This window comes from Streptopelia decaocto (assembly GCF_964273445.1).
Source record: "Streptopelia decaocto genome assembly, chromosome: 5".
NCBI lineage: Eukaryota > Metazoa > Chordata > Aves > Columbiformes > Columbidae > Streptopelia > Streptopelia decaocto.
The window spans coordinates 59,576,615-59,592,238 of NC_138659.1; the positions used below are offsets into that span (position 1 = coordinate 59,576,615).

Here is a 15,624-nt window from a genome sequence, read left to right on the forward strand (position 1 = left end):
GGATGAATAGCAGTCTCCTGGCCTAGAAACATTTAAGAGAAATAAAGTCAATCTATAGGCTTACGAAAATAAAACAGGAGGAGGGAAACAAACACAAAAATCCTGCCAGTTTTAGAGCTTACCAGAGGATTATAACATCTGGACTCTCTTTTCAAGGGGAGGTGAACCAGGGAGTGGATGGTTTGGATAGGACACAACCACCTCTCGGAGCGAGCACCGTGCGTGGGGAGCTGGCGATGGGAGAAGAGGAGCAGAAACCCGTGGAGAGAAGCAACACCCTTGCCCGCATGTTTTTGTCTTCATGGCTGCCTGGAGGAACACTCCTGTCTGCTGACACTGCAGAACAAAGGGTCTGGTTTAATTGCAAAAAAGAAAAAAAAGGGGGGGGCCAGGGGGAGAAAATCTTAACAGATGAGGAGTATAGCTGACCTCCAGTGAGACAGAGAACAACTTGGTGAGGAATAATCTAATCCATAAGAGCAAAGTATTTATCATCACTCTTATGGCAAAAGACCACCCTGCTCCAGAGGACATCTGCAAACAGATGTGAACATGTAAGCCTCAAACACAGCAATAAAGACACCGGTCAGGCATAGGTACTTACAGAAGTGTTGGAGTGCTATACAGCATTTCATGGATTTATTCTTCTAGCACTGTGGGGTGATATGACAATTCTATTTTGCCTCCCTTTTTCCCCAATAAAAGAAGTGCAGACATAGATTGGGACCCCCTATATCCCACCTGAGTCCTCAGATCTTCTGTTTCCTATTTGTAAAGCACCTCTGGCAGTGGGCACAACTAGGGACGAATCTTGGGCAGAATTAATAACTAAACATGGGCTTAACTGATGATTCCCAAGATCATATCCTATGGCTGGGGGACAGAGGGAAATTGAAACCAAGCCCCCTAAGTGGTCTCCAGCCCCTCACCAGCCCCCCTCACCTGCTCCCACATGCCCGGGGTAAGCCCACACATGATGGTGGGTGCAGGATGTCATTTCTGGTGTTTCACAGGAGCAGCATCAACACATGCCCAACATGCATGCATAGAATGAACCAAACCCCACTGTTTTTCTACTTGGGCCAGAGAAAATGAAAACCTCGTGAAAGTTGCTTTGTCTTGGAAAGAAAGCTAATTTACTTTGCTTAGCTTTATTACATCTTAGCCTTTTTATCAGTTTGATTTCATTCTTAAGTCATTTTAAACCCTAGTGTCATACAATCTGGCAGCTACAGCAATAGGCATTACACAGAAAAACACAGGGAAAGGGTTTTCAAAAGCACTCAGACCCGCTGTGACTGCTCCTGCTGAAGTCAACAGTAAATCCAATGATACCACTGGGAGCAGAGGTCAAGGCTGAGTAGGTTGGATCCTACAGAAACTTATGGGTGGGATTTTCAATCTCTTCAAAAATGATTACTAATAACATAGTATATCAAAAATAAAGAGCTAAGTTGTGACCCTGAAAATATTCACATATGTGCCTAGCTTGCAGCTTGTAAGTAATTAGGGGGGGGCTGATTTCTCTCACTTTCTCTAATGTAAGTCAGGAATAATGGTCCAGATGCTTGTGGAAAACCTTGGCTCATGGACAGAGTCAACTACAGTGATTTTGGTGGAAGTACGAATGCTCTGCAGAGCAGAGGCATGCACACAGCAAGACTACTTAGGAACACCAGGATCTTCCTAAACCCACAGCCACAATGATATGTAAATTCGTGAGATGGGACTTTCCTGGCTGCACTGGTGCTGCAAATTTGCAGAAACAGCATTAAAATCTACTCACTTCTAACTGACCACAGTAAAACTTGAATCAGAAAATGAGGCCTAGTTAAGGAAAACTGGAAAAAAATAGTATGTGTTTTATTATTTGTGCAGATCTGACTCTGTGACATGAATTAATCTAACTTCAAAGGATGAAACATTGTCATTACAAAGCATTGTATTGAGTATAACCATTTCCAAGCTATTATGCAAACCCAACTGAAATAATATTATGGGTACAGAATTATTCTAGTTCCCTATTAATCCTAAGAAGAAAAGGGATGTGACTTATTTTCTCATACTGACAAATCATCTCAAGACTTCACTGAATCAGATGTGCTTGCAGCTTAAGAGGAAGTAAGTAAAAATGTTCAGCTTTTATTACTAAGTGTGAGGATTGATTAACAAGAATGTAAAACTAAACCTTATTTAAATCCCCCCATTGTTCATAATATAAATCCCTAGATTGTGTCGTTACTCAGGAACGGAGAAAGAAAAGAGCTGGAGAAGGTCACCTCCCCGGCTGTTTGTTTCCAGGCAGTTTCACTCCCAGGTTCCTGCACAATACAACAGTCTTCACTGCAAACGTTTCAGGGGAAATGCTTTACTTGCATAAAGGCTACAACTGTTCCCACTGCGCTGAAACCATAAAACTATTGCAATTGAATCAAAACTTGATAACAGCTTAATGGCATAAAGCAATATTTGGACTAAATTGAACCTGATCATATCACTCTAAAGTTCTTTTCCAAGTTAAAAGGCTTTATTTATAATCTTTACTTACACCCAAGAGACTTTGACATATTTTAACTAACCTGCCTTCCTTGTCTTCTTAACCTTGGTCCCTTTCCAAGAAAAAAGATGTCATCTGACCACAGATGGGGTTTGATTTCCAGCAGCAGAATTAACGCACAACACAAATCCCTTGTGTTTATTCACTGAGTGACGGTGTGTATCCTGGGGAGTGAGCTGAGCCAATATTTCCTTGATGAAAGGAGTGGAGGGCAACAGGCTGGAGGCACCTCTGTTACTGCATCAACCCCTTGCATGAAACAAATCTCTGAATCCACCTCTTCCAACTCTTCTGGTTTTATAGACACCACTGGGAGAGCAGAATACACCAAGACCCACCAGTGGATCAATGTCACTGGGACTCACTGAATCTCCTCACATATGGGTTACCCCATGTTGATGCAACCATCGCAGCCTGCCATACTGCAGAAACATGGCTTGGACAGTGCAATCCTGGCTGCAAACACAGACTGACTGGATGTCAGGCAAAGCACGCTGCAGCCTTCCCTCCACCTGCTGAGTACACATAGGAGGGACTTTGGAGCTGCCCCGGCAGTCAGATACTCTGCCAAATGTACACAGCATGTGCATGGCACTGGACCAGCTACCCCAGCCAACGGGGCTAATGAAAGGGCAACTGAGCCACATTTATAGACCAGAGAGCATCAATTCACCCCCTCTTTGACAGGGCTGGAAAAAACAACATTTTTGTCTAAGGGGAGGAAAAGAAATTGAAAACTAGGATTGTATCAGGTTGAACAATACCATGATCAAAATAAAATCTTCTCCTTGTCTCTGAGGGTCTTTTCTTTCCCAGTGTCTGGAGTGTTTTTCGATCAAGTCTCGCTAGGGCCTCCTCTGCAGATGACATGGTTCACCTCTACTCCAGACCTAGCTGACTGTGTGGTTGCACTAAGGTGGCAATGTCACACAAGATGATGCAGTCCTCAGACTTTGGACACCCCATCTGCTTTCAGCAGTGCTCCCCTGAAAACTTCATGCCTTCATTTCCCCAGGCTGCTCTCTGGGAAGGAGCAGGGAGAACCGGCGAGCAGGGATACCTTGCTATCTTGGCTTCATCAGAGCAAGACCAAGGAGAGGGAGGAGAGGCCCAGGTAGGTGATTCAAGCAAGCTCTTGGTGATCCAGCAGCACGTCACCAGCGGTGGGATGCAGCAGGGAGAAGCAGGGTCAAGCAGGACAGTATCCTACTCCAGCAGAGCAGTTTTTGCTTGGTGGGGAGCGAGCTCCTTCCTGCTGCAGGCAGCCCACTGGTGGCCCTCCTGTCCTCTGTCAACACGTACCAGAGACAGCAGCAAGCAACCCCTTCTGCTTCCAGTCCTGGGAGAAGGGGATGCCTGGGACATTGTACAAAAGTAAATATTTATGTAGCCAGGGCCTTCCTTCCCCTGCCCTGTATTTTCTCCCCTGTCTTAAAATGTCACAGATCAGCTGTTTTCATAATTGTGCAGGAAATGAGTCCCCTGCTGGCTGGCAGCTTAACACCCGCCTGTGCTGGGTCTGCTGTGGCTGCATCGCTCATCTCTGCTGCCAGCTCCTGCATCCACCCAGCATCTCGAGAGGATGGATTTGGCCAGAAGGGAGACGGGACAGAGTCAGAGACATGGGCACAGAGGAGCACGACTATGGTAGCGTTTCTTCCCTCCACAGCTCAGAGGAACCCCTGTTCCCTGGTCCATGGGTCTGACCAGGATCCTGGGAGTCCCGACACTGTTTATACCACTTCAGAGCAAACATCCAAACCAGACTAACACAGCTTCCTGCCTGCACGCAGCGGCGAGCGCACTCAGGAAATTCAGGCATATTTCAAGCTTGCGACTTTTTCTTTGTTCTTCGGACAAAGCCTCGTTCACTGGAGATGTCGCTAAAAGGATTATTATCTATAGGAGACTTCTCTTCCCAAGAGGAAATCCACTAAACACACAATTCTGCATTTGCTCTGTTCTGTAGGAGCCGGGATTAAGATAGGAATACTTTCCCTTCTGCTCTCTGTATCTAATGATTTAAATAGACCAGCGGTGACAACACTGCCTAGTGGGAATAGACACAAATGCCTTTACCCTGTACTCCAGGCTGATGGTTTTACTGCTTGCCTGAGAGGGTATCAAGTTATCTGGCATGTGATGGGAAGAGTTGGAAGAATTTGGTGGAAATCACATATAACGGTGCAGTCAGTGAAAAAGCGAAGTCTGCCCACCAGCCCAAACACCTGCAAGAAAACCCCATCAAGGGTCAAGCCAGATCACAAACATTTTGCTTATTCCAGGTCAGCCCTGTGCTGTTCAGAGCCCTGAATATAAGAAGGAACCTGCAAGTGTGAACTTGCCAATGTTTAGGATGTAACAGCAGAAGGAATGTAATTTTCTGCTCTTTATTTAGAGGTGGCAAAACCCTGATAGAAAATGACATGGTGAAAGTGCTTAACTTCAGACCCAAGGAAATTTGAGAGCAAACATTAATTACCTCCATCCTGAGTACAAGCCTGGGGCCTGTATTAGTACCTCTATGAACGGGAGAAACTCAAGAGGATTGAATTTCCCACTTCTAGGACTTACTTTCTTTTCCTCATCTACGTACCCTTGGCTTCCTTTTTCTAATTCCAACGTTATTTCCCCCTCTCCACTTCAGCTTTCCCATTAAACAGGACTAGAACTCTAATTACAGGGGGGCAGACACTGCTACAGGTCATTTCATTATAGTGGAAATAGATTCAATTTGGCAAATCCCTGCCCACAGTATCCCCTCACTCTGCTCCTGAGTATAAAGATCCCCTTATGAGTAAAGACAAACACATTCATGAGAGCCTGAAAATAGCTACCTTGCGGAGCAGGGAGGTCTGCAAACACACCACACTTGAGAACATCAGCACCCAAAAAGCTTAATAAATAGAGAAAATAAAGTAGGAGAAATCACTTGTGATCAAGCAGCAAATTCCCAGGTTCATTGTTTCCAATCCTCATGAAAAAAATAATCACAACCTATTTTAAGAATGCGAGTGTATAAATAAATCAGCTGGCTCAGCAAAAAGGCAAACTGGGCTGAAAACAGATTCAAACATGTGTCTAGACTACTACTTAGCTGTGAATCTTAGCTGAGCTCTGCTCTCCTCTGTTGCCCAGGCAGCTTAAATCTGAATAGAACAGAGACAAGATCAGGCATAGAAGCAACATCCAGAAGGAATATCTAGAGGCTGCGGGGCTGCAAAGCCATCCGCGTCCCTGGCAAGCTTGACTCCCGCGTTAAAAAGCACTTTCATTATATGAGCCATTTGTTGATGGATTGTGGGAAAAAGTCGGATTTCAACCCAGAGATGAAGACAAGCAAACCCTTATATAAAGCCACCCTCTCCCCAGCCTGTGGGTTGAATATAGAATGCTCTCAGACTTGCTACATACCACCCACTTTAGATTACAGACTTGCAGAGTTATTTTTAAAAAGTAATTACAGTAGTAGAGGGCACACTCATCTGGAACGGGTGCCTGAGGAAACGACGAGCCCAATGCAGCTCAAACTGCTTTTCAAGTTTATAATCGTGTTTATTTATTGCCTTTAAAAACAAGAATCAAAATCCAACTAATTCTGAGTAAAAACGTCTGTATATATCCCCAAGGAGCCAAGCAGCTACACTGTGCTGAAAACCTGCCCTGGCCTTTTCAGTCTAGCAGCCAGCACTGAAAAAAAAGTAAATAATCCCATTAGGTCTGGCTTCAAGCAAACCCAAACCAAACCCCTTTTCTATTCTTTGTTTTCCCTTGAAACTATGGTTTGATCATTACAAAACTCTCATCAGGAGACACAAATGGTCTAATGAGAGGCATGTCACGTTCTGCATATGCTAATTTCTGCCCAGAGGTGTTTTCTAGTTGAGCAAAATAGCAAGTCTTAATCCATGTGAACGGAACAAGTACAATCCCCAGAAAAAAGATTCTGTAGGTTTCTGCTATGCCAGTCATTCGTTTTAGCTGCTGGCTGGTGGATTTTGGATCTGTGCACTGAAAACGGACCCAGAAAAGACCAGAAGAAAGGAAAGAGCACCAGGTACTTGGGCAGATACCAGCATCACTTTTTTTTTTTTTTTCCTTTTTTGTTCCTTTTTTAATGAAACCAGGCCCTTGGTTCAAGCCATATTGATGCCCAAAGACCTCCAGAAGGTCTGACACCGCCCGTGAAATGGGCTCAGTATGCAAAGTGAAAAGCTTCCCCTGCACTCCATTATATGGGGCTGGTTACAGCCCCTTCCTCGGCAGGCAGCTCGCTGGCAGCCGCCTTCTCTGCCGCTTCTTCAATAGGAAGCAGCCTGAGGGCATCCTATGACCTCACGCCTGACTCAGTTTTTCAACCAGAGAACACTTAAACCCTAAAAATATCTCCACAGAGCCTGAAGAAAATAATACGCCTGCCTGCCCCCCTCGAAATCATCAATCCTCCCGCCACCCGGCTGAGGAACAGCCGCTTCCTCCCGGCAGCCCCTGCGTCCCCTTCAAGCCCGGAGCCGACAGGAAATCCATTCTCCTCTTGGGAGAGACAGGAGATGAATTTTCCGCAATAGCTCTCATAGCAAGGCAGAAAATAGAAAGAAACAATAGAAACCACTTTCTCATACAATAGGAGCTGCTGTAGAGCAGCTCAGCAGAAGCTCGGCATCACCCAAGTCCTAAACAAGCTGGGGTGGAAACAAGCCAAGGACCTGTTAGCCATCTTGCTAACACACTCCCCTTGCTCAAATATAAGTACATTTTAAACCCGGAGGCACTCTCTCCTTCCAAAGAACAGGCAGGAAAACTGAAAATATGTATATTAAAACCGAATTATATTGCATTATGGAATGGCCCCAAAAAACTCAATAGCTGTTCAAGCCTCCAGCATCTCCTGCCACAGTGCCATGGGTCAACTCCCCACTCCCTGGCAGCTCCTCTGAGGTGGGGACAGGGAACTGCGATGCTGATTTACTGCAGGTGAGTGGAAGGGGATGGGGGGCAGAGCCCTTCCTTCGCCATCTGAGAAAGTTTGCTGCATCAAATTCAGGAAAGCGCAGCTGAATATCCTGGTTATTTGTGTTACACAGGCAAGGCTCAGCAAACCAGACATCTGACACTCTTGTGTGTGACTATCATGCCTGCAAGACTACCCCTGCATATTAAAAGAATGCCATTTAGGATAACTTAATTCATATTTTCATCTGAAAAGATATGACTGGGTCTAAGATGAAGACAAATTCATCTGATATCTCCTTTTTTTTTTTTTTTAACCTTTAAGCTACTTTTAGACTGGCTCAGAACTGCTGCGACACTGTGCATTTCTGTGTAGTCCAGGAATTCAAAATTACTCCAAAAAAAATTAAAATCACTAACACTTTGTGGCCCTGCCTCAGAGCACTGCAGGAAAGGATAATCAAAAATGGAAAACAAGTCTGAAATTAAATCCATTTTTGCACATAAAATCCAGCTAAGAATTAGGGCAGGGAGTGTATTTCCTTTTAAATGCCCAGCTAGAAAAAAACCCTCCAAAAGAGAAAATACCCTACAATAAGAATATCCCTGAAATTTCTAAGGGTCTTCCTCGGCCAGCGTGTTCCCCGCAGTCACCGTGCCCTCTGCCTCATGAGGTGGGCAGAACAAATGTTGAAAACACCTCACATGCACTGACCACCATGGAAATGCAGCACCTTTGACAAAATCACACACGGCCACATCCTAATTTTGCTGATCCCGGTCTTGATTTACACAGGTGGAACGTGAAGTGCTGGATCTGAATGTCACCGCAGTGCCAGCTGTTAGGATGAGCCCGTCATCTCTGCTTCAGTGCAAGAATAACCACCAAGATCTCCGAACAAAACGCTGTTTCTCCTGCAGCCCGGAGCAAAACAAAAGGAGCAAAGCTGGCATACACAAAACCGAGAGGGGAAAAAAGCTGCTCTCATCACCATGGATGAAATCCTGTTGTGGCAAACCTGCTTGAGCCTTTCTCCTCAGCTTCCTCTTCCCCAAAAGACAGCGTTGGAAAGGGAAAAAAAACAAAAGAGACCAACACACCAAACCGAAACCGAAAAGCAGACATATCCACCTGGGATGCAGTTCATTGGCAGGAGATCTCCTTCCCCTCTGCAGCTCACAAGCGGCAGAAACGAAGGCGAGGAAGGTGCCGGCCAGCGTTGGCGAGAGGTTATTCTCCGTCCTCCTGCATTGTGTAAAATGGGGAGGCTCCCGCCTGACACCGGCGCTCCCCGCCTGCCAGCGCCCCTTGCCAGCCCCAGGTATCTGGGCGGTGCTGGGATGGCTCCCGCGCCCTCACCACCGCACCTCTCCCTTCCACAGCCTCCTGACTCATGCGCAGGGCCAGGCTCATGCCCCGGCTCTCGTTTTGCTCAGGGAATGGCCCCCGGCAACCCTCAAGGGGGAAGAGGCTGGGGCTCCTCCAGGGAACCAGGAGCCTCGCCCAGAGATTAAGTAGTTTGGGCAAAACCCTCCCGGCATGGAGCAACTCACCCTGCTCCCCACCTGCCTTTGCTGGCACAAGCCACATACAGCAGTTTGGGAGAAAATAAAAACGGGGCCAAATCTGCACTATCTGCAGGGATCTTCCTGCTGCCCTGGGCACGAGGAAAGAGAAAGCCCCAGAGACCTCTTTGAGATGGTGCTGGGGCATTTCCCTTCTTGGAGAGAAAGCAGGTCATCAAGGCACGGTGGGGCCAGAAAACAGCTAGTGACATCTAGACCACCATGTCAGCATCCCTCCTGGTGCCCTGGGATGGAGCCACCAAAATCCACTGGCAGCATACCGCACCCCACCCCCCCCAGTTACCTCTTTCCTCAGCCTAAACAAGGGAGGAGGAAAATCTGAGTGTGAAAGAAAGGAAAAGAGAAGGTGCTTCTCTGGCAGAGTCTCCCAAGCACTGGAATCAGGGACTAGAGTCAGGCTGGGCTGTTGCTTCTGCAGCTGCCTGACTCAGCTGGTAGGGCAGACTGTGCTGACCCCCCGAGTTCCCTGACTCCCAAGGGTAAAGAAAATCAGGCACAGTCTCCTGGAGCAGGATGTCTCCCTCTCTAGGCAGCACAGAAGCTGCAGAACAGACACCCTGTGAGGAACTTCTTTCAGCACAGCTTATGCAAAAACTTCAGTTTTTTTCAGTGGGACTCAAAACCGGTCTGAAGTCTAGACAGGGACCAAGCTGGAATCTAGGCAGAAAGTGCAAGGGGCTGCCATCACCAATGTCCAGCCCCCTGTGCCATGGAAAGCCCAAGCCTCTCTCCAGGGTAGGGACGTGCAGCCCAGCAGCCAGTGTGATGGGATGATTTCATGTTGTGCAGTGCATTTTTCCCAAGGCCACACTTGGAAGACATTGCAGAGCTACAGGAGATGACATCCCTTCAACTTCAGCTTTGTCTCCAGATGGCTCTTTCACTTAGTGCCAACAGAAATGAAAAACAGTGCAAGCCCTGGAGCCTCGAGTCAACCACTGCAAAGCTGTTAATCCCAGGGTTGTATAGCCCTGTCTCTGCCAGTTGTATTTGCCACTACGCTCACCAGAAGCTCAACAGACCAGTCTTCTCCTTCTAGCTGAAGTTCCTTCGTTAACTGCCTCTAGTGCGCCCAAATCCCTGATGCAGATACCAAAGTGTCTTATAGGTAGGGAGCAAAGCTTTGGGTCCACACTCCAAAGATTGTTTTTCAGATATGCAGCAGTAGAGGTGATGGAGAAATCAGGGCACTTCGAAATGGGTTCAACAAACAGTCCCACTGGTACAACCCAACAGTGCTTTTCACCTCTGTCTTGTTACACTGACAAACTGTATTTGGTCTCAAAAGGGGTTTTGCAGTGAACTTTAATCTAATTCTTCCACAACCTTCCTCCAAACAAAACTGTCATACCACCAACTAAAAAAAAAAGCTCTGGGCACAGCACAAAGTGCTGCAGGAAGGGAGAGATTGCACTCCTCCTTTGGGACCCTTTAGTCTGAGCAGCTGTGGCCATCCCTCAGTTCTTCCTTTCCAGCCGTTCACTGCAGCAGGAGGTTCAGGTACCACCACACTCCACCTCTGTCCATGGAGCAGTGGCTGTCCCATGCTGCTGTGGCTCCACCACGCTGCGGGTGACCTGCCAGCCAGGCCTGTACGCATTCTCTGCCATGGTAAAGTGACCTGCAGAGGTGACTTCTCAGTTCCAGGCTTTTGTTTCAGGAGTGCACCACCTCATCGCTGACAAGCAGGAGTCACGGGCTGGCATGCACTGACTTTCTAATCCAGACATGATGGGGGGAAGTCGCTCAAGCCTGCGAGCAGTGTAGGCAAACCCCTGGCACTCAGAACCCAGCACACAGAGTCACTCCGGCTTGGCTGAATCAGGCCCATAATAAGCAAGCAAGATCATAACATCTTCATAAAAGTAGGATTTAAGTACAAACATCTGTCCTGCTGTTTTTTAATTAGGACAGTTTACAGCTAGGTATTCGTTTCAGTAATCCACGGCTTCAGCTGCAGAAATGCCATGTGTATTCTAATTACAGCAGCTAGTTTATTTAACAGTTTGACATTGTTTGACATTTAGCTGAGTCACCTTGTTCCTGGGTAAAGCAACAAGGGCTCTTCAGCAGTTCAACAAGAAAGAGGCAGAGATTCGATATCAAAAGTAGAACATATATCACAGAAATTTTAAATTAAATACAGCTGAGGTCTAGTCTATTCTGGCAGCTCCTCTCTTTGAGACATTAAGTCAACCCAAATGTTTTCCAGATATAACTCTCACCCTCAAAGACATGCAGCAGTACCATCTCTCACGTTCTTGGAGGGTGGGAAGTGTTGTAATGGACATATGGGATCTCCGCAAATATCACCCACCCATGTATCAGAACATCCATCACTAAGAACTGCACAGATGGAGCATCAGTCACCTGCATTCAGCAAATCTTTTTCTAGGACAAAGTAAAAGAAATGGGCCAGTGTTGCTCAATAGAGGAAGAACAACTGTTACCTGCAGACAGATATTTTCCTTCGGCACCTCACCTAAAGCCATTTGCACTCCTGTACAGTGTTTTTTACAGATCTCAAAATGCTTTCCAGCAAGAAATGCAGGCCAGCAGTACCCACCCTCATTGTACAGAGGTTTCACGAAGTGACTTGTCTATGAATTTGTTGGAAGCGCAGCTGCAGAGAGAGCACATGCTTGGACTCCTCTCTTTATCCCAGGTTGGAAATGGAGGGAACACCACCTCCCCCTGGCTGCAGAGGGTCTGGATGTGAGCACTGCAGAGAGCAAATCCCTGTCCTGGGGTTGTTTTCCAGAAGGCCCGTGGAGGCTGCCAGGCTGCCGTACTGCTCTACTGTGGTTCCGATACTTGCGTCACGTATTTGTGCTGCTGGTTTCCAGGTCCCAGCTTCCTCACTAGCCCCGGAGCTTTGCTCACCACACATCTGGAACAGCTGCTCTGCCTGCAAACCGTGTCAGGGACCGCAGCATGCTCCTGGAGAGGACAAAGCCCTCCTATCCCAGCTTCTCTTTACAAACCTTTGGGAAAGAACTGGGTTCTCCTTTTTATAGTTAAAGACAGAACAGGCTGAAAATACTCCATTTATCCTGGCAAGCAGTGCAGCGAGCCAAACTTAAAACCAACAGCCAGAATCGTGCAGTCAGACAATAGGGAGCTGGCCCGAGTGTGCGTTTCCAAGAGCGTGCTGCGGTCTGGCTCATCTCCCCTGTGCCATCCCTGCAGTCGCCGCTGGAAGAAGCTGTGCGGAAGTGTGTGCTGTTACCCTGAGGAGGGAACATCCATGATGTCCAGCCCCTTTCTGAAAGCTGTCAGAGAGACAGTAGCTCAGTCCAAAGACATATTTACTTATCTCTTTGGCCAGCATTGCAGAAATCCCTGTTTACATTTAACCTTCTTGCAGTTTCCTTTATATCTCGGTGGCAACTCTAATTATTCATTCCTTACTGTACAGTAACAGTGTCTGCAGAGCCACAGCATCCACAAACGATGAAGATGGTGTCTCTGGTCTCCAGAGGCCTGCCAGCTGGCAGCCCAGGCTCAAGGTGTCTGGTTGCACCCACAGGCAGAGCCCCCCAGAAGCCATCAAATCCCTTTGTGTGGCAGGGCATGAGTGAATCTGAACCTGAACAGCTGATGCAAGATCTCCTGGGAGCACTAAACACCATGTCAGTTATTTTAGGAGGAGGTGGAGGTCTGGTATCACATGGCTGCATGTATGAGATCCCAGGGAAAAGGCATTTGTACACGACTGGTGGCAAAAAGTACTAGAGAGGGTAGCTGGGGAACTGCAGTCCCCAACTGCTCTCATTCATCTTAGGGCTTTCCCCACATCATTACCTGGTAGAAAAGGGATGATTCTTTGCTTGGGGTCTTTCTGTCCTCCTTCAATAGGGAACTTGTCCAGAAGCTGCATCTGCAAAAGAAACAGCACAAACATTTTAGGGGAAAAACATTGGCTGGTAGTGTAGGGACCAGGGGATCACTTGGTCTGTGCGTAGTTTAAAAAAGGATTAGCAAAGCAAAGCAACTGCAGGAATCTTTCTGCCTCGTTGCAGCGGAGTCTGTACATAAAAAGGTACGATACAGTTCACTCCAAGAAAGGGAGGGCAAATTTCTGGCATCACAGAGGAGCTGGGACAGGGCCCAGGCAGACACATGAGCCCAGCCTTGCTGCTGTTCTAAAATTAGGCTCTCATCCTTCGTTATAAAACACACGCTTGTCTCTAATCCACAGCCTGCCCGCATTGGTGGAAATACAGCTTTTACCTGTCCCTGCAACAGACCACCCGCCTGGCTAAAAATGCTGTTCAAGCAACCGGATTAAAGGTTATTTAATAAAACTCCCACTCCGCTTTTTTGCTGGCAAGACACTGCCCACTGCTGTGGTCCAGTAAGAGCACTCTTGTTTTCCCAGGGAGAGATGGGTTTGGGGGAGTATCTTCCACTGCTGTCCCTACGTCGGGGTTAGCACCAGAGAAAGGGGAGCAGGGAGGGAGCCCCAGGAGATCAGAGTATCCCAGACAAATGGACAGAAGGCACAACTCATAGTGCATGTGCCCTCAGTCCATGACAAGTACCCTTGGGCCATGCAGTTAAAAACTGCCAAAATTTCAGTCACATCAGCTACAATCTTGCACCACCAGCTCCTAAATCCTGCCCACCACAACCACCTATTTCTAACATACCCGAGGCTCAGGATCTCATTGTACTGCAGAGCCGCAACCAGCCTTCAACCTGAGGAACTCAAGGGGGTGTTCATGGCTATGGCCAACTTGCATGGTGGAACAGACTGCTGGCCATCAGTGACTTTCTAAGGAAGCAAGCCTAGGAAAGCAGGACACTGACCTGATGCTCCTAAATGAGTCCTACAATTCCTGTTTGGGTGATAAGCCTGGATGGACCAGTGCCACTGAGGCTGAACACCAGCTTAAAGGCTATATGCAATCTCAGCAAAAGAGAAGGAGGCACCTGTTCCAGTGGTACCTTCATGGGCCTGCCCAAGCCCCGAAAACGGCCAGATCCTCTCACCCCTCCCATTTACCCTCTGCACCCTCTGCTGTCATACAGCCCATGGTGTTACCAAGATAAATACCCAAACCTTCACACTCTATTTCATCTTCTTCCACATTTCAGATGTACAATGCAATGCTCTATGCCTCTGCTGATCCTACACAGAAGCCTTGTCTCCCTGGGCTGGGGAAACACCAAAGCTTCTGCAGTGACCAAACAGACCAGGAGAAACATCTTTCAACCCAGCGGCCTGGTGGCCTCTGAGGAAGGTAAGGAAGGAAAGCAAGCGGTGCTGTTACTTGACCTTGCAGAACCCCTATCTCGTCACCTGAACTGCATCTACAGCTCAATACAAATACCTAAAGTGGCAGCAAAAGCTGCATGGGGAGGGCTTGTCAATCAGCATTTAACTTCAGCAAAGCTGTGTGTCCAACAGTGAGGGTGTGTGAGTTAACAGCATTTTTGCTACCTCAACAGATTTCCTTTAAAAAATATTTTTTTGCTAACATGGGGAAAAAACAGTCAGAATTATTTTTTTTCACTGTTTTTGTTTTAAGCACACATAATCCTTCTCCTCTTCCACCGCACACATCCCCACCATTTTCACCATATGGGTACAGCAAACCAGAGATCAAGAGGAAACTTGGGAGTAGAGGAACATCTGTGCAGGAGAAAAAGTTAAAAGATCCCACATGTTTCCCCATCAGGGAGCCAGCCTGGTAAATAAATAGACCATAGCTTTGCGGATTGTTAGCTAACTCACTTTTCTGCCGACAGAGACATAGTTTTTATTGAAAATGGGAAATTTTGTTTTCTTGTAGGTAGAGCTCTGGGTGTCTGAGGTCAGGCATGGGCGGGAGTTTTGTTCAAAGAAAAAAAGAAGAGGGGGAGGGAATCCCCACTGACTGACTTGAAGTTTCCCTGTTGCTACACTTTCAGCCAGGAAAGCGATTCTCACTTTACTACAGGGTGACTGATTGGAGCTGGAACAGATACAGTCAAATTCCCATGGTTATTCTTGGAGTTAGATTAGCTTGGCTAATACAAGCCTTTTTAACCACATCAAGAGAGACACAACGTGTATAACTTAGCTCTATTTATCTAAAGGGTGGATATCAGCAAAATAGATACAATAAACTGCAGCTGGGAGAGTCTGGCTTAACTCTCTTAGACTACACTTTCCACCTCAGATCTTGCTGGATGGGTCTGGATGGCAGGAGCTGGAGGGAGGCAGAGGCGCTCAGGAGGTCACCGATGCAATTAATGGGGACACAGCCTGTCCCAGTACAAAGTCTCCAGGAAGCACTAAACATTTCTCATCTTCAGCAATATATGAGACAATATCCCAATGGACAACATGCATGCATTTGTGCAAAACTGAAGACAAGGAGTGAAGTTGCTGCTCCTTTAAAAGGCCATACAAGGCTAGGCATCCATGAAGGAGTGTGACAGTCCCTCTCCAAGCCCTTGAGCCCAAGACAACACTTGCCGCTGGCTTGTGGATCAGCCCCTGTACCAGCAAGTTGGGTCTGGCATTTTGTGCTGGCCCAGCA

General features: G+C 47.1%; 1 protein-coding gene across 1 annotated transcript in view; it reads right to left on the reverse strand.

Annotated features, from left to right (window-relative positions):
• Positions 1–15,624, reverse strand: part of SH3PXD2A (SH3 and PX domains 2A) — a 266,448-nt gene that overhangs the window by 176,563 nt on the left and 74,261 nt on the right. The window contains exon 3 of the mRNA XM_082052261.1: positions 12,899–12,974. Coding sequence (XP_081908387.1) covers positions 12,899–12,974 — 76 coding nt within the window. The remainder of the gene's footprint in view (positions 1–12,898; positions 12,975–15,624) is intronic.